The sequence below is a fragment of the Apis laboriosa genome, unplaced genomic scaffold (assembly GCF_014066325.1).
Source record: "Apis laboriosa isolate Shangri-la unplaced genomic scaffold, ASM1406632v1 scaffold34_cov151, whole genome shotgun sequence".
Taxonomy (NCBI): domain Eukaryota; kingdom Metazoa; phylum Arthropoda; class Insecta; order Hymenoptera; family Apidae; genus Apis; species Apis laboriosa.
In genome coordinates, this window is record NW_025222928.1 from 3,810,140 (window position 1) to 3,835,594 (window position 25,455).

Below are 25,455 nucleotides of genomic sequence, written 5' to 3' on the forward strand. Positions count from 1 at the left end.
ACCTTCGAACGAAATGGCACTCGCCGCGAAGCGTATCCTTGTTACCGATACCGGTAACGGCCGAGGACGACGGCCATTCCCGAGCCACGCCAGGCCCTCCACGCGTATATATATATATATAGTGTGTATGTGTGTGTGTGTATACTAGTCCAACTCCCACGCTTCCTGTTCCCGAACAGTCCAATTACTTCTTCCTTCTATTTTTCCCTCCCCTCTCCCCCTCCTTTTCTTCTTCACTGTGTAGAAAAAAATTGGTTCCCCTCGAAATATTTACCTATACTATACCGAGTGTAGAGAGTTGTTTTCCTTGTTTGTCGGAAGAGATTCATACTTGGAGAGGAAGTAGGCTCCTGATTACGATCTTTCTGCTCGAACAAGCGCGAAAATATTAATTCATATCGCGTATTATCGCGTGGAGAATGCGAAATCGTAAAATTTCTATTTGCAAAGACTCCGAATTTCAATGAAACGTACAATTTCCTTTAACTCGTTAGAAAAAAAGAAATCTATCAACTCGTTATTCTCTCGTTGAAAGAGAGAATAATTCACATAAACGAGAAACGTTCCGTATTTAGAATCGGAGCACATCGCTTTCCACGAAAGCGAAATCCATCGACACCCGTGAAACTCCTTACGATTTCGCTAATCGTAAAAAGCTTATACACCGAAGGCTGAACGGTCGTAAATCAGGCTTGCGAAAACGACGACGTATCACGTGGCGGACGGCCTAGAAACGTTGGTTGTTTCGCAACAAAGTTGTCTGCCATCCTTATCTCGGTGTACCGATACCGATGTACCGACGCCGATGTAAAGCCGGTCGATCGACGCTCGTTGCACGCGCGCGGATCCCACGTTCCACGCCGACGCTCGGCCCCTCCACTCTCGCCTATCTCTCGCCCCGATTTTCCCCGCGTGTGTGTCGTTCCCCGCACGCGGCACCGTGCCCCGTACCAACAAGATTACACGCTTTAAATGGATAATTAAATAGCGAACGAAACTGACTGAAAGACTGGCCGGGGATGATTGCCGGTTACGGGCGCGAGCGTGGATTCGCCGCCCGCAGGCCTGTTCCAATGAGGAGGAGGTGGTTTCGTTATTACCGGCATCCTCCCGGCGTCGCGTCTAAACCGAGCGGAAACGTTGTAATTATCCCGATTCCCACAAGTCACGGCCTCGCTTTGGTTCCGATTGACGAGGAAAAGAGGAGGAGGAGGAGGAGGAGGGAGCAGCAGCCCCCTCCAACCGGGGAAAAAAAGGGGATCTCGTTCGTTCCTTCCCCCTACGACTTTCTTTCGACCCGTTTCAAGGACTCGGATTCGAATCGAGATATTTCCTTTCCCAAAATAGTATATCGCATACCCTTTGGCTCGGTCGGATGGAATCATCCGGATTTGATTCCGGAATGCGAAGAAATGAATAGCGATTAGATCTCGGTGTTTTCTTCTTCGATACTTTGGGGATCCTCGATCGATCGAGGAAAAGTTGTGGGAACAACTGTACGGACACGGGTACAATTTCCATGAACGGTATTGATTGAACACAGGAAACTGGTTGTTCTTCCATTAGAGGCGAACTTTGATAGGCGAGGCGAGAATCCAATCGCGAAATGCGACCGAGTAACTTTGGACGAAGTAATCAACGCCTCCACGGATGCTCGATCAACGAGAAGACCCCTCCCCTCCCTCCTCCGTCCAAACAGCCCCATAACGAAATCGCAGGTGCGCAGTTTCCCGGGTCCATTAGCCGGCCAGTTAATCGCGGCTGCTGGATCCACGGTTGGTCTCCTTGTCGGGGAGAGGAGGGGAGGGATTAGGGGATCGAGGGGGGGAAGAGTAGCCGTCAGTCGTTTCATTAGCGCGACCCAATCAGCCCGATACGGCCCCAGGACGATTCTTGGGGTGCGGGACGAGGCCTAATCAATGAGATTGGGAGACAAAGCCGGGTCACAGGCCCGGGTCAACGGTCATCTTCCGGGTTGTCGGTGGCAACGATTGAACCGAACGGGCGACGACACAATGAGGTAGGTGTGTCCCCCTCGTCTCCTCCTTCACGCGCCCTTCGACGCGTTTGTTCTTGACGAACAAGACCCACGTGCGCGCCAAGGTTCGAGGGGTACGCGCGACGTTTCTCCATGGTGTCCATGGGCGCGAATATGGACCCTCCCCTCCTCCTAATGCTGGTCAGGGTCGCGTGATAATGACAGGGTTGGGCGTCGCACGGTGATTGAGGTGGCCGTGTCACAGAGACCCGCTTCGACCACGCCCTGCAGGTCGCCGATCCGCATCGATTCCACGCTCGCCCTGTCCAAATACTTCTCTTTAACCTCTACGAAGATAACCTCGCTTATCCAAGACACAACTTGCCGTTTCTTTATGTGTATATCGTTATTTCATATTCATATTCATATTCATACATTTCTACTGGATTCTAGAAGATTAAATTTCTACTAAATATATCTTCAACCTTTATTCCTTCGTCCTCGATGGCATTCGATCATCGGCGCGACCGTGTCATCGATTAATATTCACCCAGCTCGGTATCCGGCGATCAACGAAATATCGTAGGAAAGAGCAAGTCAGCCTGGAATTTTTCACGCCGGAATAGCTGATTATCGAGCGAGCGCGGCTCGGCGGGCGCAATGACGAGGCAGATTCAGGCAACCGATATCCATCTGCCGGATGGATGCATCCGCGATGGTTCAGCGGCGCGGTGTCGGGGTGAACATCGCGGCGGCATACCATCTTTGGGCTTGGCTTATCTCGTATCGTTCGAGGTTGCCGCCGCCACGAATAGCCGGCAGGCGCACGTCCTCCATACATACCATTGTGTTTCGCCCGTAATTACGCCGAGACGTGGCGCGTCTTCGTGGAGAACGCCTTCTCTCCCGATTCTAATCACCGACTACCCCGATGACGATACCCCATTGACAGTAGCTCGAACGAGCGGTTTCTGCGCACGACGCAGTCCCGAAAGACGAGAAGAGAATCGTGTTTACATCCGCGTGATAGAATGTGGCGATTGGTAAAGGAGGAGATTCGTGGAACGAGTTTCTCGAAATTGTGTTTTAGTTGAAATTTCACGAAGAGAACAATTCTTTTCTTTTTCTTTCCGGAATAGAAAAAAGACTATTGTTGTAAAGGAAAATTTTAAACTACTCTATAAAACTCTTAGGTTGACAGTTTATCGATAGATATCGATATCGAGCATCTTCTTCGCTTAAAAATTTTTTCTTCGTCGTATCTCTCTCTCTCTCTCTGAGAAGAATCGAGGGATGACCTCTTTTATCCTCCGAGGCGGAGAATAGTTTCATCCACGGACGGGCCACGAGTCTTCAACCGCTCGAATCCTCGCGCGGACGATCTTCTCCTCTTAAAGGAAATCCCGTGGAAGTCCTTTCGACGTGCGCCAGCCATTACCTCAACCGCCCCTCCCCCTCCCCCCTCTAGCCGCTTGCAATAACGGCACATTAGAGGATTTTAACGCCGAAATTGAATAACCCCCGAGACGGTAACAAAGTTATGCCCGCTCATGGAAATGTCTTATATAGCCGTCCACCGATGGAACGAGACAGTCGGAATGAAGGTATTAGGGATGAGTGACGCGCTGACGTCGCCTATTTCGTCTCTCCGCCTTCCTCGTGCCGGGTTCCTCGCATCAGCAAAGACCAATCCTTCCCCCCCTCTCTCTCTGGTTTTCGAATCGGTCGACCGTGGCGGTTTTACTCGCGGATGGCCTCGTCTTTCCCTCTCCCGTTCTTTTCATTCTTCTTTTTAAGAGAATTCACTTATCGTGCCTATTCTTTGCAATTCGTTCAAATCGTTAAAGAATTATTACCAATTAAGATCATCGATGCAAAATTTATTATTATCATCAAAATTCATTTCTCGAATCATTTGTTGAAGCAAGGTAAAATAACCGTCGATTATATACACGGATAATCTTCAAAGATCCTAATAATAAATTAACTCTAACGATGGATAAATTCATTTCGGATTCTGAAATACTATTGCCTACTTCGACACGGGGGTGAAATGGAGAGACGCGTGATGACGAGGCGCTCTTCCCACGCCCCCAACGCCCCGCTCGTTAGTCGGAGTCAGCACCGATCGTCATCGACGTGTCATTCGGGAAAAGCCCTGTTAGGGTCGGTCTGGAACGAAGAACGCCTCGAATGGAAAGAGGACGGGAAATCGGAGTACGCCCATCCGACATCCACGTCCTGACGCAGCATCGAGAGAGGCCGGCAAATTGTCGCGCTCGCGGCCACGTACTCCTCCGATCGGCTCCGTTACGCGCATTATCTGGACCGATCCAGTGGCGAGGACACTGGATTTCTTCGTGACAACCGGTCCCTGTAACGAGGATACGTGTGCAATTGGTCAGATCGTGCGCGAAGACGCCATCCAACCACGGGGAATGGGGATCTCGTTATCGTGGCCCGACTTTGGCAATTCCGCGGGATCCGGTCGGCCGGTCGCTTATCGGTGGACGATTAATAACGGGCTCTCTCCGCTTGCTTCTCGGTTCCCTATGATTTATCGACCGGCTAGTCGCCGAGAGAGAAACAGGTTGAAACATTGCGCGTTGCTAATACGAGTACATTGATTATTAATAGACGTTGTTGAAATCGGCCTTCTTATTCCTATACCTGTGGGATGATTCTGCGTTCCCTAATCCCTCAATTAATCTGACTGCGGAATCGTTTCGGCCTCGCGTTTCTCGCGTTGATTCATGATCATGGTTGATAGTGGCAGACACTGACACTAGCTTCAGCCCTCGAATTTTTCCTATCTCGTCTCGTCTAATACTATGTGTGTACGCACACTTGTAAGTAAATATTTTGAAAAATGTTTGTAACGAAATGCGTACATCCGAATGATAAGATTCTCGATAATTCGAGGGATGGGATTTATGTCGTATGAACGAAAATAGTCGGCCGCACCTGTGGATAATACGCAATAAGAGCGGTAAGAATTCGGAGTGGAGGAGGTGGAGAAAAGTTAAGGTGGGAAGAATCGACGTTTTGTACTGATTTGAATTTGGGCCACGAACGATCTCATTGTGCCCGAGAATCGTCTTAGGGAGCGGTTCCCTTGGCGAAAAGGGCCACGGTTATTTCTACGTCTTCGCTATCAATGTAGCGGGTATCACGAGGCGATGAGGTTAGCGTAGCGCCACGAAAAGGGGTCGTCTCGAGGCAATCGGGCTAAACTACGGACTCATTTACACACTTAGCCCGGCTTCCGCCTCGCTCGTTTCTACCCCACAGACATCGACCGGGAGCGCAAACGGTTTTCATATTGTCTTTTTACCGCTCGTTCTCATTTTATCGCTTGTTTGGCCGCGCCATCCCGCCCGTCTCCATCTCCGTGGATTCATCTTCGTTCCTTTCGCTCCAAGTTTATTCGGACGAAAAATTAAAATTGATAATTACGATTCAAATTACTTATCTCCTATTAAATTTCAGAGAATATTTACTACTTAAATATACTACTTACTTTAAATTAGGAATTAAAAATTCAAGATTATCAACTCGTTGATTTATCTATTGGAATAATTGAAATAATAATTGTAATACGATTATCAAGTGTTCCACAAACCAATCGAAATAACAGCAGCATCGAAGATTCTCGATTTCCTCTCCCCCCGCCCCCAATCTTTCTCGACCAATTCTCAACATCCCCTCACCTAACACGCTCGTTTCTTAATCGGGCAACGGTCGAGGGAAACGAGAGAGGGAACGTCTGCAAGATTCATTCAATTCGCCGAGTGTTACCTGCAACTTTCTCGCGGGTAATACTTTTAGCGAGTCAAAGTTGCGCATCGTCACTGGTGGCCCCCCCGGTGTTCGGGAGGGAGGGCAACCCCTCGCTTGAGAAAAGCATGGGAAGGGTGGGCAGGCCAGAACGGACCGCCGCGAGCACTTAAGACTATTGTTTTCAATGTAATTGGATAGCTGCTGCCTTCTCTCTTTCCCTCTTTGTCCCTTCTACTTCCGCCCGCCTTCCGTTCCGCCAGCCACCACGATCCCAGACGAGGGTAGAAAGCAGTGAGCCGGTCCCCCGATGTAGCTTCAACAATTATCTTGATTGTTTTATGCATACACCAAACGAGGCGACTACACGAGCAAGAGGTATAAGATCCTTGGATTTTCGCCAATGAAAATTCCATTCTTCATCGACGATTACTATTCATCCTTTCGAAATTGACTTTTCTTTAAGTTTTTACAAGAATTATTTTATTGTAAAATATCAAAATTTCGTAAAATTTCTAAGATCGTCTCGTTGCAACTCTCTTTTTTAAATTTTCGCTTCGATTATTCCCCGACATTCCTTCCTTAATCCAAAATCGAATCTCCCATATACATACAGAGAACCACCACCGTTCGAAATTTCCATCGAATCTCATCCCATCCACAACCTCAAAACTCTAATCACGCCCAATTACTCGCGTTACCCGATCCGCGCGGAACTTCAATTCCGCGATCCATCCCCGTCAAATCCGCAACCACGTCTCAATCTCCACCCCCACTCGGCCTATATATATATATATATATATATATATATATATATATATATACCATATATATATATACATATATACATATATATACATATATACCCCAGGGTATGACGTTACGCCACAAATGGAGAGAACGCTACCTAGCGCGGGCAAGATCCGATAGAAACTCCACGGGCAGACAATGCTCTCGGCCGATTTAATTAGGATAAGAATCGCTTGGATCGAGTATACACGGCCGCACAATGGGCTTTCACGGTGAAAGAGGGAGAGAGAGAGAGAGAGAGAGAGAGAGAGAGAGAGTGGGAGAGAGAAGTGAGGCCACGCTTCTGGTGCATGTATACCATGGCTCGCCTCCAAGAAACATGATATACAGAGGGGCGGTGGGGAGGAGGAGTAGAAGTAGGAGGAGGAGGAGGAGGAGGACGGGGTTACAGCGGTTTCCAAAAATACCGCAGGCTTCGGGAAAAAGTAACGAGCGGCGGGGGATTGGCGGGGCGAGGCCTGGAACGTAATACCACGAGCGCCACGTGCTAATTATGTAAAAATATGATGCGGTTCGGGCCGCTTGCGGTGCAGCCGCGGGCTTTTATGCGCAGCCGGATCCGTCGAGCGTAAACGCGCGCGCAACCGGGGCAAGTTTTGGCATCGGCTCGTTGGGCCCCCGATACTCCACGTCGAATTTAATGTTCGCGCACGAGCCGGCCTTGAATTACTACGCCGAGCGTGTCGCGGAACCAGAGCCTGATTTAATCGACCGCTCTCCAAAGGTCGTGCGTACGGTTACTTTAGCGAGGAAGCCACGGTGTGCTCGGTTCGATGCTGTAAGGTAACGCTCCAAGGGATTGTTCGTAAATACAGTATTTTGTTCTTTTCGGAACGGAGAAGGAATGATATTTTATATTCGATCGTTATTATTGATGATATGAACGCGTAGGAAATTATTAAAACGGTTTTTAGATTAGTTTTGTAGAAATTATTCAAGATGGTTATTGTACGATATTGAAACACTCGCAAAATTTTTTCTTCCTCTTTTCTTCTATCGAAACGATTTGGAATGGATGTGAATATTTTTATGCGAGATTGAATAGATACGAATCGTGTTGAAAAATTAATTGAATCGATGTCACGAATTTTATTATAATTAATTTTACACAGTGTCGATAAATTAAGAGCATTATTATCTTTATTAACGATAAATATTATTATTCTTTTGAATTATTCAGTTAGCTTGATAAATTTATTTGTACGTGATATAAAAAAATTGAAAAAAACTTTTGCAAATCTTTCAATTGATAATTTTTAATGTATCGTAAAATTCTACCCTTATTTTATTTTTATCGATACGGGCAATATAAAATGTCAATTGATAAACGTTGATACAGGAAAATAAAAATGGTTTCAGAATGGGGTAGAAATTAAAATTGCAAAATGTAAAAATGTGACGCATAGCCAATACTGTGCATATTCAACATTCGTGTGTCCCATTTTTTCGGTGATAAATGGATTCGTGGTCATCGCGATTTGTTCCCTCGCTTTATGACGACTTTAATATAGCTATGGGAGGTAATACAAGAGAGATGAAAATTAAGATGCACGACGCATTGTCCCCCCGGGATTAACGTGTACCTCACGTAATATAATTAACGTGATTATCCGTAGATCGCGTGAGTCACTTTTTTTCAACGTTTCTCCTCTCCCGCTCATAGCCCGTTTCTTATTCGTAATTCGCACTATATGATCCAATAATTCGACAACAGCTACCACTTTAATCTTACATCTCTTCAAAAAAAAATTAACATCTTAAAATCATCGAAATTATTTTTAATTTCTACGAATACTATTCTTTCCATTTTTTAAATTATAACCTACTATATCTCCTCGTGCCTCGAACGGAATAAATTTAACGTTTATTTCAACATAAGCGGTAAAGGTTACAGGTTAAAGGAGATAGGTTAATAGACATCGATCATCGAAATTAAAAATAAATTTAAACGCGTTGAACGTACAAATTAGGGATGATGGAACATCGGTGTCCGAGTATCATTTTCAAAGAGATGAACATTGGCGGGGAAGGCGGTTCGCGACAATGTTTTCGTTCTCTCGCGCGCGCACGCGCGCACTTTGGGGCACGTGTCGTTCGTCTTCCTGTTGCTTCGGGCGCATCGGAGAGCGGCGTTGCCGCAAGTGCGAAATTAATGCGAGCAGTAACTTCGCTGGAAGAACGATGAGATTTATACACGAATTTATGGACTCGCGCAACAAGACCGATGGAATAACCGAGGAGTGCATCATTTATGCATCTAGCTCCGCTTTCGCCGCCGCGTCTTTGAGCTGTTGCCAATGCCATGCTTCTCTCCCTTTCCCCGCTCACGTGTCACGCCGCCCCATTTTTCCCCTCCCCCCGCCGCTCAACCGTCTTCAAACGCATCATATCGAATTTTAAAGCTACGTGTCTATGTATAACTCTAAGCTAATACTACCTGAATTAAAATTGAATTTTACCAATCCCGTAACCGGATACTCTTACTCGCCCCTGAAATCCAATTTATCCGAATCGAGACGATCTTTCGATCGGAACAATCCCTCACTTTCAAAAATAATTTATCGCCATTTATCGTGATTATCGATTGGACTTGAATCTTCCGCGATATAATCGTGATACATCGTCGATAAGGGAAAATCCGGAAATATCTCGAAAACTTTCTATTTTCTATGCTCAATTCGTTCCTTTGGAACGGATTATTACTATTCTAAACAGAAAGTTTCCCCGTCACCGATCCGATCAATTTTTTTTCATCTCGATGAATTTCCTTTTCTTTTGCACGCATAATCGCGCCGCATCCCTCCTCTCATCGGTTGAAATTATTTCGGCGACAAACTAGAAGTTGTTGTCGCTATCGTTTGAAAACGAGTTTCTCGAGAAAAGAGAGGGGAGGGAGGGTGTTCATACGCGACAAGGGAATAATTTATAACGACCACCTCCGAACAAGCTGCGACAAAGTTGCGACGACCTTTCCATTAAATCCCTCGCTCACCAGTAAACCTGTCGTTTCCACGGGCTTTATCGTCGCCGATCCGTCGATTTCCTTCAATAATTCGCGACACAAAGATTATCTTGTAAACCGTCTATCCCTATCCCTCCGCTATTGACCTCTCCCTCTCTCCCCCTCTTCTATAGTATATCTCGAATGGCCCCCTCGTAAAGTCCATCTTCCTGAAAGCCAATACGAGGGTATCGCGCACGATGGATCGCCGTGTGTGCATCTGCATCGACGCGACAACGCGATAAAACGTGCCTCTCTTCCGTTACAGTCGAGAGGTAACGATCCTTTTTTTCTTCTTCTCTCCACCACTTCCTTCTCTCCCTCTCTCCTTCCCTCTATTTTTGTCATTTCTCTTCCCCCCTCTCTCTCTCTCTCTCTCTCTCTTTTTTCGTCGTCGTTGCCCAGCAATAAATAGTATTTCGCAGGTGCGTCCAGACGACGCGACGCCCTGTAATGCGACTGCCGTCGCGCAGATAAAAGTCCCCCGTGCCATCTATGCGCTCTGTGCACTTACCTGTTACGCGATAAATCACTCGATAAATTGTTTAAAAGCATAGACTGCCGGGGAACGCGGAACGGCCGGGCTTTGCCCTCACTTCGACGCACTGTCGTCGTAAATAACGCGTAAGTTTGCGACCGGGCCTCTCCCGCCTCGGACACGCTTCGAGCTTCACAGTTTTAGAGAAAGATGTAACACGTAGAAACTGGGAGAAACGTTTTTGGATGTATATATATATAATAGGTCAACGAGGAAGAGGTACGTTGAGATCGTTGTTTGGATCGATTCTTTTTCATGATTCCTAAGTTTGCTCGTTCGAAGAGGGTGATTATATTATATGTTTCAAATTTGGAATGAATTGTTAAGAAGAATAAGTAGGTAAATTTACGTCAAGTACGTTCAAGGTGATTTAATCTTTAACACAATGGTAGTTGATAAAAATTTTTAAATTTAAATCCCAATAAAGGAATTGCATGAACGAACGAAGATGGTAAATCTATATACGCGATCGAGAGAGAGAGAGAGAGAGAGAGAAAGGGTCTTTCGAGCGATTTTACCTTCGGGGAAGGCATCGCAATGAGCTTTGGAGAAAAATTTTATAGGGATACTTACGGACGCGTATAATAGACAGTAATGAGAATGATTTACGTTGCAAAAATATCGATTGAGGTTATAGACATTATAAACGTCCGCAAATTTATGATTCGGCTCAAAACGAACATGTTTTCCCTAGAAACTCGACTCGTTTATTGCTCGATTGTACTGAAAATTCCATCGGTCGCCGCGCTATTAATCATCGTGCATCTTAAAAACGTGCAAGAGTTATTAAATTATTCTTTCTTTCTTCTCTGTTCCAGCATCCGTACCCTTCGGAAGACCAGAAGAAGCAACTGGCTCAAGACACGGGGTTGACGATCCTTCAAGTTAATAACTGGTAAGTGGTAGTGATTCATTCGCCAACTTATCGTATATTCGTTGCGTTATTGCGGTATTGCTCGCGAGGAGTTAATACGATCCAAGCTGAAATCGAGGACACTTTCCCAACCGCTGCTATCTCTCCATCGAGAGAGATACAAATTTCCTTCTTTATTATCCCCGGTTGCGACAATGATATGCAAGTTAAGTCGGTTAAACGACAACTCGATCGGTTAAATACGTCGATCGCGCGAAATACGAGGAATTGTGTTTGACCAAAGGTTCGGGGAGGGAACGCGATTGCGCGCCGGATTTCGAAATTCCCGCGATATCTGTGCCCCGCGCAGCCATTAAGACGGAGCCATTGTCGTGCCCGCGGGATTCCTGGCGTGCCCCTTGTCGAAGATAAAGCCACCGTTTCAATGCTGGCTTTTCGCGTTCCTTTCCGAAGGAAAACGATCGAGCCAAGCGGAAAAGAATTTGACGTATCGGCGTGTCGGCCGTGGGGAATTCGATTTTTGCGATTTATAACGATTTATAACTTCCAAATATCAATTATTTCGATCGGTTCGATTCGAGGAGGAAAAAGTGCTGTTTAATCTTTATTGCCTCGAATTAAAATATTTCTTTCATCTTTCGTAAAATTTTCTCAAAATCACACCCCTCAAAATAGTAGCATCGATCGTTAACCTTTTATTGTAATATATTTTTATATATTCGCTGTTTCGTTCGACCACACGCGAGTGACACGGAGGAAACGAGTATTATCCCGCGGTTCGACGGAAATAAAATCGTAACGAAGTCGATATCGGCTATCCTCCACCGATGTAACGAGACGTTCCAGGAATGATATCTATCGTTGCACGGCTGGCAGCCAGGTAGGCGGCGAGCAGCTTGTAAAACGTTTATGACAGTCCGCTTTATGCACCTTTAATCTCGGCGCGAAGTGCCGTACCGGATTATATTAGCCGCTATTATGTACCGATTTTACGATTTTCGTATCTGGGCCGTGGAAGTAGAGGGGAGAGCGAGAAAGAGAGATTTTTCAGAGACAACCAACCTTCGGTTCCAACCAGCCATTTCTTCCTCCTTCGATCCTCTTCATCACCGTCCTCTTCCCCTTTTTCTTAATTCTCTCTCCTTCTCTTCTCTTCCCTTCCTTTCCCTCTCGTCCTCGAGGATCCTTGTATCGAGACCGAGGAGAATATCGTAAATTCAGTGGAATTTTGACGCTACCGATAAACGCACTCACGGGCGCGTGTACTCGGCTGGAGGATTTTCGGTTCCCGTTCGCCATAAACGCGATAGCGAAAAATGCGCGACAACGCGATCCAATCGCGATCCACACGATTCACCACGGTGTATTCACCACCAGGATCTCTCGATCGGGAACAGGTTAACCGGCTAACCTCGTAGGTGGCTGCATCCGCTTAGAATGCGGTTGCAGGTGCGGCTGATAAGCGCCCAGGAATTCGAATTCGCTGCTCTCTTATACTTTCGAAGAGTTCTGTAATACGTTTCTAATCCTTTTTTTATACGAGTCGTTTTTATCTCGAGTCGAATTATTGAATAAATGAACTATGCGTGTAAAAATTTCTACCTCGATTCTAGAAATAAATTGAATCTTTTATCTTAGAGCGAAAGAAAGGCTGACTAGATAAAAATTTCTAATTCATACTGTTCAAAAATCCACACGCTTTGATCGATTTTTATCATTTGTTCGAGACCATCGAACAATAATCGTTACAGGAATGCGTCGTTGATATATAAAGCACGTTAAATCTTTTCTTTTTTTTTTTTTTTTTCACTCTCCATCGATGTTCGAATTAAAAAGGAAATATAAGAAAGGAGAAAGGAAGGAAGAAAAAAAGTGAAGTACATGCTCGAGATTCCAAGCAACAAGATGGCGAAGTTACATTTTATGGTGATTCGCGTTACCTCGCGGCAATTTGCCGTGCGCGGAATGCCGGTCGAAACGATCGCAATTAATAAACCGGTGCCTTCGTTCCTCTTATGATTCATAATGATACGGTTAATCGTTCGACTGCTGTTTATGGCCGAGCCGAAATTAGTCTCGCGGGATTTTAGTCTTTTAGTCTCTCTCTCTCTCTCTCTCTCTCTCTCTCCTTTCGTCTCGTTCTCGTGGAAAACGCGAATTTAATTGCTCGACGCGCCATCTCGGGATTATCGTCGATCAGGTTTGATCAGACGCGTGTGTGTCTGATCCTCGACTTTCGAAACGTTCTCGACGTTGTTGTTGAATGGCGCGTCCTTTTACGACGAATCGATAATTTAGGAGGAAATTGGGAAGGGGAACGATGATTGGAAGCGGGGGTTTTTCGCTCGTGAGTGGAATATCGAAGGGGATGGCGATTTTAGGGTGTCGGGCGAGACGTCTACTTAACGTTATTGGCCGGAATATTTCTTTTATTTAGTGGATCGGGGCGGTGGAAAGGGTCGAGTATACCGATATAATTTCTTTCTCGATCTATGAACCGGGTGGGATACATTTAATCGGCGCGATAAATTAGATAAATTGAATTTCTTCGTTCTTTCTGGTATATTATCTGCAAGAGAAAATGTAAATTCTTTAATAATTACTAAATTATCGTTAAACGGATCCATTTCTCGTGATTTATATTACGTTATGTAGAAAGCTCGTTGTATCGAAACACGATTACATATATTTCTTAAAATCAACGATTTTATGATTTAACCAAAATGTTTGATTTATAAATATCGCATAATTTGTTCAACAATTTGTTTTTTGACAAACTGTACCGATCAAACTAAAGTTTCCTCTCATTGTTTCGAATATTTATTATTACGATGAAATATCCGTGAAAAGTAAAAATTCTTTCGTTTCGATATTTCACGTTACACGAAGGAGGACTCGTTGAGAAAAGTTAATTCCAAGCGATCCGTTACGAAACGGGAAGGGTTAAGACGAGAGCACCCTCGTGCAAGCTTAGTGCGTCCTGTCCCGAGAAATCCCCCCGTTTCTTCGAGTTGATCCACAATTCTCCCCTCCCCCACTTTTCTTTACAGAGGACGGGACACTCCCCTCGCCTCGTATCTCGCTATCTTGATAGATGTTTCCGCGTAACACCTGCGCCAGCATCCGAATTACACCGGTCCCTGTTTACCGTGATGTTTAAGCGTCCCTCTTCACCCTTCCGCTCTCGAACAACTTCACGGAAAATACGCGATCCTCCCCCCCTCCTGACCCGTTGTCTCTCTTGCTGAAATTTCGTTGCGTCGATGGTAGAAGGGAGAGGGGAGGAGAGGGGATTGGATTCGCTTTGGCCGTTTCACGAAATCCTTTCCCGAATTTATTTCAGGAATTATATTAATAAAGATAAATTGCAAGAATTTTTTGCGAACACGAGATATTTTCGGGCAAACGGATAGAATGATTATTTTAGGATAAGTGATAAAAAAAGAGATAAAGAATTTGAAGACGTAGTACGCAGTTCCGTCTTCCAATCGAGACTAACTTTTCGTAAAGATAACTTTTTCTAGAAAACAAAAGATGGAAGTATATTATCTGTAAGATCGTTCGAAGGAACTCCCTTGCCCAATTCCCGAATCTAAAAACGATTTCTTCAAACTATGTATCCTTTGCTTCTTTACTTCTTTCTACCGACGATCCATCGTAAACTTTCCCTCCACCCCCTTTCCCACCTCCGTCCACCAATTTTCCGAGAACAACATCCGCCTAAATTATTCCCGCGAATCCGAGAAGGCCGGCCTCCGTCTCAGGTTCACTAAACCCCACCAAGGATCGAAATAAAATCCTCGTTCACCGATGTCGTCCAGAGGGGGGTGAATCGGCTGACGGGTGGCCGAGGCCGGATATAAAATGCGAAACGAATTGCCCTCCCTTCCCCTCTTCCCCCCTCCCCTCCCTCCATCGTTGCACGTTTTGTCCGTGCCATCTGCCCGCTCCGCTCCGCTCCGCTTCGCCACTCGCGACGCCACGGAGACGCGGGTGGTTTGCGCCGCCGTATAAATAAAATCGTCGCGACGCCTGAAACGTCCGAAACGTCCATCCGCGTACGACGACTCGCCTGTAACAAGAAAACGCATACAGAGAGGGAGAGGGAAGCTCTCGGTAATTGAGCACAAATCAAGTCTAAGAAGGCTCGAAGGAGGAAGAGGGAGGGAGGAGGGGTTAGGATCGTGATTTTTTTCGATTCGACCACGCGGTTGATATTTATTCGGGTGCACGTTCCAGGGGACGCCCACGCGATGCCACGATAATTGCTAGGCCGCGACGGTCCCGAACGGTGTTAATTGCGCGGCGAGCAAGGAAGGGAGACGGCGCATGCATCTGGTGGCGATGCGGGCCGCGCGGAATTTCTGGCAAGGATCCCTGTTTACAAGCCACCTCCAGTGCCGCCAATATTTTCTCAGGCGTCTGTCCATATCGCTGACGTTCTCCCTCCTCGTAATTAACCGTAACCGGTGTCCACGCGCAAATTAGTAGCGCATAACTTTTCGCTCGGCTCCGAAATAACCGGCGACTCTGCTGCTCCGCATTCTCCCCGGTCCGGCTTCGAGTTTAATTAAGTCTATCCTGCCTCTCTCCCCTTCCCCCGACCGACGAGAGAATTACGTAAAAACGATAAACTCGACCTACTCGCGCTACTTGGCCTCATCGACGACGAAGCTTTTTTTCCACGCGGAGTTCCCCGCGAGGGAGAGGATTCCGTTCGCGAAACTTGAACGAGCGGGAAGCGGGCGAAGGTACGAAAGAAGACGGTATTTTTTTCTTCCTCTTCCTCTTCTTCTTCCTCTTCTTTTTCTTCTTCTTCTTCTTCTTCTTCTTCTTCTTCTTCTTCTTCTTCTTGAGCGTAGAACGAAAGTAGCGGGCCGTGATGTATGCTTGGCGTGGGTGGGCAGGTATAAGGGCGCACGTAGGCGGGCCCCGGAGCTTACGAGGCTTGCACTTGCGCGGCGGCGAAGTGTATGCGAGAGCCACGGCAATTTCTTCGTGGCGCGATAAGTTTCGTGATATATTTCGCCGGGGGAAACTCATGTTTCCGTAATGCAATTAGAGCGTGGCCGTTGCACCGTGGAACGTTGCCTCTGGTGGTGGACGTAAAGGGGTGCCTGCGCCCAGGGACGACGACGGGCAACGCGGCGGTGTTGGCCCGCTTAGAAACAGTCCTAGGTCTAATTGGAATAACTCGAGACAAACGAAATAATTCGCGAAATAAAAGTCGGGGTCCCTTCGTCTACGTGAACGGAGTCCGCCCTCCCTTTGTCCTCTAGCAGGATTCCACCCCTTTCCTTTGTACTTCTTACAAGATTCACTTTGTATTCTTTGTCTCTCTCTCTCTCTCTCGGTTTTCGTTTTCTTCGTTCTTCTTCGTGCTTCTTACTCTCTTTCCCCTTTACCTTCGCCCACAATTTTCCGTCACATATATCAGCCTGGACAGTAGTTAGAACCGTTGCCAGCTTGTTACCGTATGTTACCCTTCGTACGCGTGCTGACTTACCGGTTGTATCGCGGGGATGAAACCGCGCTCGAATTGAGTTCAAGATGGAATTTATCCGAGTGACGGCGGATATTTGTTAGTTTCTTGTAAACAGCCCGATTAATCTTGGATTAGAAAGAGGTTCGTCGACTTTCTGCTTTTTTGTTCCCGCATCGCGTTCCATTTATCAAATTTCAGTAAGAATAAATAAGAATCGTTTCGTAACAAAAATACTAAAAAATTACTTACACCTTCTAAATCACGTATCCTCCGTTGTCCCTTAAAATTCTACCAAACTACCTTTATTATTTACCTTTATTATTTCCAAGAATCGGGACAGAGAAAGCCATATCAAATGCCAAGTGGAAGCGCCAAGTTCGAAAGCAAGTCCTCTTGGTCCTTGTTTGCTCGGTATGATGCACGACTGTCGACTACTTCCGTCGAACGCCATCGTGTTTCACAGTGGCGCAAATGTGTACTAATATTTCTGCTAATTTAACCGTACCCTCCCCACCGTCCGGTATCTGGCTAATAAACCAGCGGTTATTTATCGGTCTGCCCACCCCCATTCCTGCGCCTCCCGCCCCACGTGCGGTGGCTGCCACTTAGGCCGTTTATTTCGACGTCGCGTCCACCGCCGCCGTTTTTCCCCGCCCCACTGCACACCGATTTACTCTATTTCGCCGAAATAATTTTATCGCCTAGGCCGTACGTTTCGTCGACACCTCCGCCACCGTTGACGACCGTTACGCGTTTCGAGACACGCTCGAAATAAGTTTATCAGTAGGCCCGTTCATCCGCGTGTCCCCTTGCGCGTTGCGCAATTCCCGACATTCGGCTGTTGTTTACTAGCAAACGTTTATCTCCTCGCTTCGATGACGGTTGAATCGTTTTTGTCGCCGCGCCTGTAATCTTCTCTACTATTTCTAATTCTGGGAAGGAAAGTCTAATATTTGTTTACTTTTTTTCCTTCTTGACGGTGATTCAAGATTAAGATTTCTCGATTCTTCTTTGTTCACCTTTGTTCGTACGAATAGAAATTTGCAATTGAAATAAAAATATTTCACGATTATGTATATATATTTTACGCCTTTTCGTATACATCACGTATGCACTAAGGTATTAATAATAGTAATTAGGATAAATAAATCTATAAATAATTCATTTCATTATCTATATATCAATAATACCGTATCACAAAGCACTGAGCACAAAGCACAAAGAATATTCGAATAATCCTTAATTAATTATCTTTTCAATTCTCGTTTACTTTTCGTAGAACATGATAATATATTTTGAAAGTGAAAATTTTCAAATTAACCCTGTTATCTATTCTAATTCTCACGAGAGAGTCACGCATAACCTCAAACTTAAAACATCATTTACAAGCGTTCACTTTACACTTTACACGCGCAACAAATTTACACGGGATAGAGTCTAATTCGTTGATCAATTTTCAGAGAAAGAGGAGGAGGAGAGAAATCATTCCTCGCAGGTGTTATTTTGCTCTTCCTAGCCCAAAGAAGAGAGAGAGAGAGAGAGTATCGCGCGTGGCGCCGCGAGACTTCCTTTCTTTAACATCGCCTCCGAAATAATTTTATCGGCCAGGCCATTTATTCCCGCCCCGCGCCCTCCCCGCCCCGGCCCATCCCCCCGACGCGTTTTTCCCCGCTTCTCGCGCGATCCACGCGGCATCCGCGCGATTTGCTCTATTTGAGCGGCGGAGGTTGAAATAATTTTATCACTTACAGCTGCACCTCGGCTCGGCGTGTCTTAAGAGGATTTCGATGTTAACGGAGACGAAGAGCGATTTCGCCTAAGCCCCCGAGACGACGCTTAATCACCGCTCGAAATTTACCGTCCTTAGGCCTTCCTTCCTTCGTTTCTCCTCCCCGAAAAAGTCCGCTTGTCACACATCTACACGATTCTCCCGCGAAGAAAATGCCACAACTTCCCTCGTTTCGTAGAACTAACATCGATCTCCGATCGAGAGTATTTTTGGAAAATTTTTGATCGAAAAAGAAAGTTTCTTATGTTAATTTGACACGCCATATCCGTGTTTCTGATTGTACGTCAAACTTACGTGAAATGAAATTGGTCTGACTGGATTTATTATGAGATTTATTGTAGCTTACAAATTACAAGTGTTCCATAGAGTGTCAAATCATCGGTTTATTCTACGAATGAAAATAAGAATATCATACAAACATGATTCCAAAAGCTTCATAAAAAAATTATAATAAAAATATGAAAGCTAAAATCAATAACGAGTTCGTCGCATCGATACATTAAGAACGTAGCAAGATAAGATATTTCTGAAATCCGTTCCTTCTAGAAAAACATAACGCGATTCGATATATACACCATTTTCATTCATTCGCTAACTACATCCAATTACCAATTACGCATCCTTTACGCATCCATACGTAAAAATGTGTACGTCAAGGAGAGAAAGGAATTGCCTCTCCTACTTCCACCCCTTCGCATTCCCTCTTACCGCTAAAAAAAAAAAAAAAAAAAGAAAAAGAAAAATCTCTTGCTCCGCGGACCAGCAGCAGTAGTACCATAGCACCGTCCATAAAGCGATTTCTCATGGAAGCGGGCACCGCGAGCAACGACGTGTGTACAATCCACCCTCCTCCCGTCTCGGGCCGTTGTCGCGGTTCCTCGAGCGGATCGTTAACATCATAACTGTACGTCGGACGGATAATTTAGACCGCTGTAAAACCACCAACCACTCCTCATCCCGATGCGCGCCGTCTATATATACGCGTATATTACACCACCAGCTCGCGCGCACGTGGACGCACGTTCGGCTCTCGTGAGCGAGTCGCTAACGAGACGTTTCGTTTTACAAAATCGTCCGAGACCCGGGAGCCACGCGAATGGGGCCGTAAATCCCGGGGCCGGATGTTAATATCCTAACGCGGCCGCGCGGCGCCCTCCGCGGTTTCCCTACTTCGCGTGGCCCGCAAATATTGTTGCGCGCGGTCCACGCGCGGATGTCGCAGTTTTGAGCCGCCGATGGCCGTTAAACGTCACTTGCCGGGGGAACTAATCTCTTTTACGCGTTCCGCGAAAACGTCCCGGGCCAAACTCTGCTAGGCTGTCAGTGCGATGGAATGATGGCCGGTTAAATCATCCGTGATGGCCGAGCTTGGTGGAGGTGGCAACGTGTGTTTCGTCGAAAACGTGTGGTTCGGCTGGCTGTTTAAACGAGACGTGGAAATTGAATACATATAAGGTAGGGGAGGGGGGATGCAGCGAGCTTTGTTTCATTCGAGGAATGTATAAGGGATAAACGGATTTTAAGATTGGATACGTTCTACGTTTCCAATTTGAGAGTCAAATTATGGAAGGTTTCTTTTTGCTATTATATTTTAGGGAGAAATATTTATCGAATAGTTTTACCGTCGAATGGAATTGCACTCTGAGACGATGGATTGTGATTCGATTTCTAATTCTGGATCGTTTCTTTTTAAATTTTTAGAAATCTTGGCACGAATTTATGATTTTTGTTTTAAACGAACTCTTCTTCTTCTGTAGGAAGGAAAGGTTGAGGATCAGTCGTTCGCGTTCTGTCCATTTTTTTAACGACCATATTCATAGTTTTGACGATTCGTAAATCGACGTACGATGATTAAAAAATATATTAGGTTTTTGAAAAATCTTGGTACGATTGAATTTATGGTTTTTTAAGTGAACTCGTGTTCTTTCGTAGAAAGGAAAAAGTTGCAGGGAGGATGAGTCGTTTGCATTCCGTGTAAGGAGCGATTCGGTACGAAGATTAGGCGATTCGATTCGCCGCAAATGAGCTCCGAGAGGGGTTTCGTCGATTCTCCCGTTAAGAAAGATATTGGATTTTTCTAGTCACCGAGTTGAACGCGAGAGGATCGATCCTTCGATCTTTTAAACCAACGCAATATCCCTTCAATCTTCAAAGATATCTTCGATTATTCGACTTGTTTCCTGGAACCGCGTCTTCCCTTTTCTCGTTTGCTTTCAATCTCCAATTTACTTCTCGTTCGACGATAAAACTCGATCGTCGAAAATTGGAAAACTTTCTCCATCCGTGTTGAAAACATCATATAAACCGCGCAGAAGCGTCTCAGATGCGTTCGAAAGGACGGAGGGTCCCCGGATTTCTCGAAAGATCACCAGAAAGATCCGGGCGCGTGACAAGGATCCAAGTTAGCAGGATCGAGGTGAAATTCTGTAGGGTAACCGAAGACCCCGTGCTCACGCTCGGCCGAGTCGAAAATCTTGGGACAGCCGTGCGAGGCTTGTCAGCGACGCGAGAAAGGGCCGCGAGAGGTGATGGAGTGACGCGATACGCGCACCGGTGACACCGCACACCCGGCTGACTTACGGACCCTGGCATCACCTGCTCTTACAACGTACAAACGAGCCTGCACACCGTCGAGCTTAATTCGCGACGCGTCTGCACGAGTTGGTCGCGATTGATGATGCCGCGATAAAGGCTAGGGGAGAGGGGGAGGAGAGGAGTCGAGTTTCGTTGACGATCTCGAGAAAATTTGCGGAGGGATTCGTAAAAATTCATAAGATTTATATATATAGGATGAATGATTAATACCTCGAGACGATCCTCCGATTTGGAAATATTCGATTTGGAGAAAATTTAGATGAATGATCACTGTCGTTAAAAAGCGAAAATTCCTTTATATTCGTAATTTTGATTATTCGTAAATCGACGTACTTTGATTGGAAAATATATTAGATTTTTTTTAAAAATCTCGATACTGAATTTATTTATATTTTAAACGAACTCGTCTTCTTTCGTAGAAAGGAAAAACGTAATTTTCCCAATATATTTGAATTGCTGTGTTCTACGATCACGATCGTAAGAAAATCGTAAAAACGGAAAGCGGTTACAATAATCAGACTAATAACTAATTAACCAAGTAAAGAGTACTCGCAGGTGACGGTTGACAAACGGAGCGCGGAGTGGAAAAGCACGGTGGGGGGATCGGTAGATGGGTCCGCCGCTAGAAATCCGGAATCGTGTCGGTGATTCGGACCCCGTTGGCTGGCTTCGTGTAACAATCTCATTTAGCCGTTGCTCTCCACCCTCGACGGCGTCTCTCTCTCGTCAAGCCTCGTCGTCCGCCTGGAAAGGTCTCCCCTCGCGCGCCACGCCATCGCCCGTGTCCCGTATACCGAACCCTCTGGGGGCCGTGAGGGGTGGCCAGGAGTCGGATATCTAATTAGCGGGGTAGCTGATCGGTAATTACTACGATTAATCAATCCGTTTTCCATTTGCGCGCGTTGTGCGCGCTCGGCCGTGCGGAAGGGAGAAGAACCGCGAGGAGGGGGAGGGTGGTTCTGGGCGGAGAAACGCGAGAAGAATAGGCGTTCGAGTGGGAAAGGGGTGAGAGGAGCGAGAAAGGGATGGTTTGCCGATCCCGAGGCGGTGTTGTTGTACCACCACGATTCTCGTTTCCTAGTTTCGGATCGTCGTCCGCTTCCGGTCAATTAAATCCTCACAATAGGTGGCCACCTATCGGCCACCCTCCTCGATTCTTCTTTCTCGCGAATCCCTAGATAGGGATGTCTGCCTGTTAAAGTACAATCGTTGATTCGTTTTAACTTGGTTCGACGGAATATTAAGGGAGAAGTTGGATCGATCGGTTACCGTGGGGGTTAGGAGATGGGACGCGTTTCGTCGAGTGAATTCGATTAGATTTATTATCGGAGAGCGGGAAGAGGAAGAAGAGACGTGGCTCGGTTTCGAAACGAGCGTCAATTACACCTATCGTTTTCTTGACGACGATTTGCGTGGGGTGGAGGGGGAGGAGAGCGGGAGGGCTCCTCGTCAACTGGAAATCGAGTTGAATGCGTTCTAATGAATGGATCTCGCCCACGCAATTTCGAGCCGTGGAAATTGACACCGATGCGCGGAGGGGGGAGGAGGGGGGGAGAAATGGAGGTGGAAGAGATCGGTAGCGTTACGAGATTGACCGGGTCAATATGCATACGTTTCGACCCACTCGACGAACTTTTTATTGCGTTACGCTCTACACCGTGCGTTTGCTGTTTCCCCCTCCTTCCTCGGCTCGCTTTACGCTCGTTGAGATGCTGCGTTATCAGTGGCGTAGGCAGCGGAGGAAATCTTTTGATCGACGAGAACTCGATCGAGTTCAATAAATAGACGGAAAATCTTTTTTAAATCGTATTTAAAAAGACAACGTGTCTTGAAACTAACTTTTATTTATAAAAATTGTTGAATCTTCCATTATATATATATCACTTCCATTATATATCACTCTTCCATTATATATCATTATATAGTCTCGAAAAAGATTTGAAAAAAAGAAACGCTTGTAATAAAAATTTCATCAAACGAAACTCTCGTAATCGATCCAAACGTTGTTAATAACTTTATATTATATTATTCGAACTTTTCGAATTTTCGTATTTTTGCGTGAAGAAAATGTACGATACGCCACTGGGAGCTTCACGGGATCCAGTTAGAAACAGTACGCTAATGTCATATCGAGAGAAAGAGAGTCGCAGCTACTCGCGTGACAAACTCTCGGAGGGGCGTCGAGGCATATGGAGCCTCGAAATCTCTTGATGCCATTAGCCCCGACTTTGTAAATAGTTTTCGCTGGAAGAATAACAGCGCGCCGGGCTGCGTAGGGGTCGTAACCCTAAACCCCCGTACAGCTTCTATTCTCGACGAGCGTCGACGCAGAAGAGAAGAACAACGACAACCCTCGAAACAACACCGAAAGGAGCCGATTGTGATCGATCATCGAGGGAACGTTCCCTCCCTCCCTCCCTCCCTTTTCTCCCCGCGTGCGAGCAGTTTCAGGAAAAGGGTTGAAGGTTGGCCTGAGGTAGGGGGAATCCCCTTTATTTGTTATTTGCTTTGCGCGAGAAGATTATCGCGTTATTACGCGGGGGCGAGTCAAGGGTCCTGCTCCGATCTCGTTGCTCGTGGGATTTGGCCGTTCGAAGACGCGCAAACACTTGGCATCTCGAATTACATTCCTCGAATTAGGGTTCTGCGATCTTCGTGTCGGAACGAAGGACACGTGTCACCGAAATCCTCGAGGACAGGCCGTATATAGGAACGAGTATAATTACACCTCTAATTCGTTTCCTCCACGCGAAGCACGCGGATATTCGGATAAATATCTCGTCGCTTTGTTATTTAAACCGTACAACTACTACTCGAAACGAGCAGAATATCACCGTTCAAAAAAAGAAAAAAAAAAAAAAAAAGGGGAAAAGAAAATGGAAGGCACAAAGTTACCTTCGTTTCCCCGTAATTAATCTAATCCACCTCGCGTTACTCGTTCCCCTTGAAAAAAAAAAAAAACAAGGATCAGGATTCATACGGTTGGCAAGCGTCCTAGTTGGCCATACGCGTGCAACCAACGTCGTTTCGAATAATCTCGAGAGTGACGTGGACGTGACGCGGTGTCGAGAAAGAGCGGGGATCGGGCGAAACGCAAAGGAAGAAGAGGGAGGGAGATCGGGACGACGAGGACCGGGTGGAGGACCGGGGGCTGAAGGTGGAGAAGATGGGCTGGCCGCCTCGAAGGCTTCGGGAGAAAAGCCGTTGAACAGGGACAATGCTTTCATCATTGCCGCTCTTTCTTCTTTCATTCCCCCGTGCCGGAGGTGGACCGCTCTCTTTTGCCCTCTTCCCCCCCTCCCTCTTCCCTCCCTGTTACCCCTTTCTTTTTACGCTTTTTTGCCCGCAAAGGATCCATTGTCGTTGTCGGGTTGTAGGTGGGTACCGTCAGCCGGTAGGTATCAGTGTCTCTACGCGGGCCAGGGTTGGGGGATGGATGAGTTTTGTAAAAGTCCCTTCTCTTCTCTTCTCTTTTCCCCGGCTCTTTTGCCGGGTGTTTCCCTCCCCCTCCCCTCCCCCTCCCCCAAGCCGGGCTTCAGACCAGCCCCGTCGTCGCGGCCAGCCCCGGTGCACGCCGCGCTTTTAAAAGGACGGGGACGGTTCCTCTTCCACGCCGCTTTTTGGCCGGGGCCGCGGGGAGCGCGATTATGTGCGCGTTGCTCCTCCGGGTGGATGACGAGAGCGGAGGGCCGTGGAATGAGCATCGGCCCTCTCTCACTCTCTCACTCTCTCTCTCTCTCTCTCTCTCTCTCTCTGTCGTGGAAAGTCGTCGAGCCACGGACAAAGTCGTATCGGTTGAAAGGAGGAGGAGGAGGAGGAGGAGGAGGAGGGTCGCTTTTGATTCTAATTCGTTGTCACAATACCTTCCGCTCCCCCTGCTGCACTGTTTCTCTCTGTTCTCAAAGTCGCTTTCGCAGTGCCGACGAAATTATTTTGTGCTTTGAACGGTTTCGATGATAAAATTTAGGATTATTATTTAAATCTTTATTGGGGTGTTAAACGGTGATTCTTTTTCGCGGTAGCGATCGAATATTCAATTAATGTAGGGTATAATGTGCATATAATGTGCGTTGTGTACCGTTGAACTCATCTTTTGTTTCATCACGATATCTGAATCGATTACAGATTCAAAGTTTTCGTAGTATTTAAGATTACGAATGGGTCCACGATCAAGTGATCTATTTCTTCTCTGAAGATACGTTCTTCTAAGAATCGTTATTACTGGAGTTTGAGTAACCGACGAGAAAGGAAGTAATGAACGATTAAAAATTTTTCATTTTCTTTACACGATAATTAATCTCGAGAATAATATTATTGAATTATTTAAATTCAAATGCGTTTTAAAGTAAGATTATTCGATTATCGAAATTATTATTTCGAAGCATATTATTTCAAAGAGAAAATTTCAATGATTTTCCGTCCATTGACGAGGAATCGTTACCTTCAAAATTTTTCTTAATTTTGAAATTGATCGAGAATATAATTAAAATCTTAACATCCCCGTTTCCTCCCGATAATTTGATCTCCGTTCAGGTTAGGTGGAGCCTAATTGCTGGCGCTCGTTTATCAGGGTCCGGCCGACCACCCCTGTCCCGGAACTGACAAATC

At 46.1% G+C, this 25,455-nt stretch overlaps 1 protein-coding gene across 5 annotated transcripts in view; it reads left to right on the plus strand.

Annotated features, from left to right (window-relative positions):
* Positions 1 to 25,455, plus strand: part of LOC122715137 (homeobox protein homothorax) — a 495,480-nt gene that overhangs the window by 383,912 nt on the left and 86,113 nt on the right. For all 5 annotated transcript variants that reach the window (XM_043937070.1, XM_043937066.1, XM_043937065.1 and 2 more), the window contains one exon: positions 10,923 to 10,999. In XM_043937070.1, coding sequence (XP_043793005.1) covers positions 10,923 to 10,999 — 77 coding nt within the window. The remainder of the gene's footprint in view (positions 1 to 10,922; positions 11,000 to 25,455) is intronic.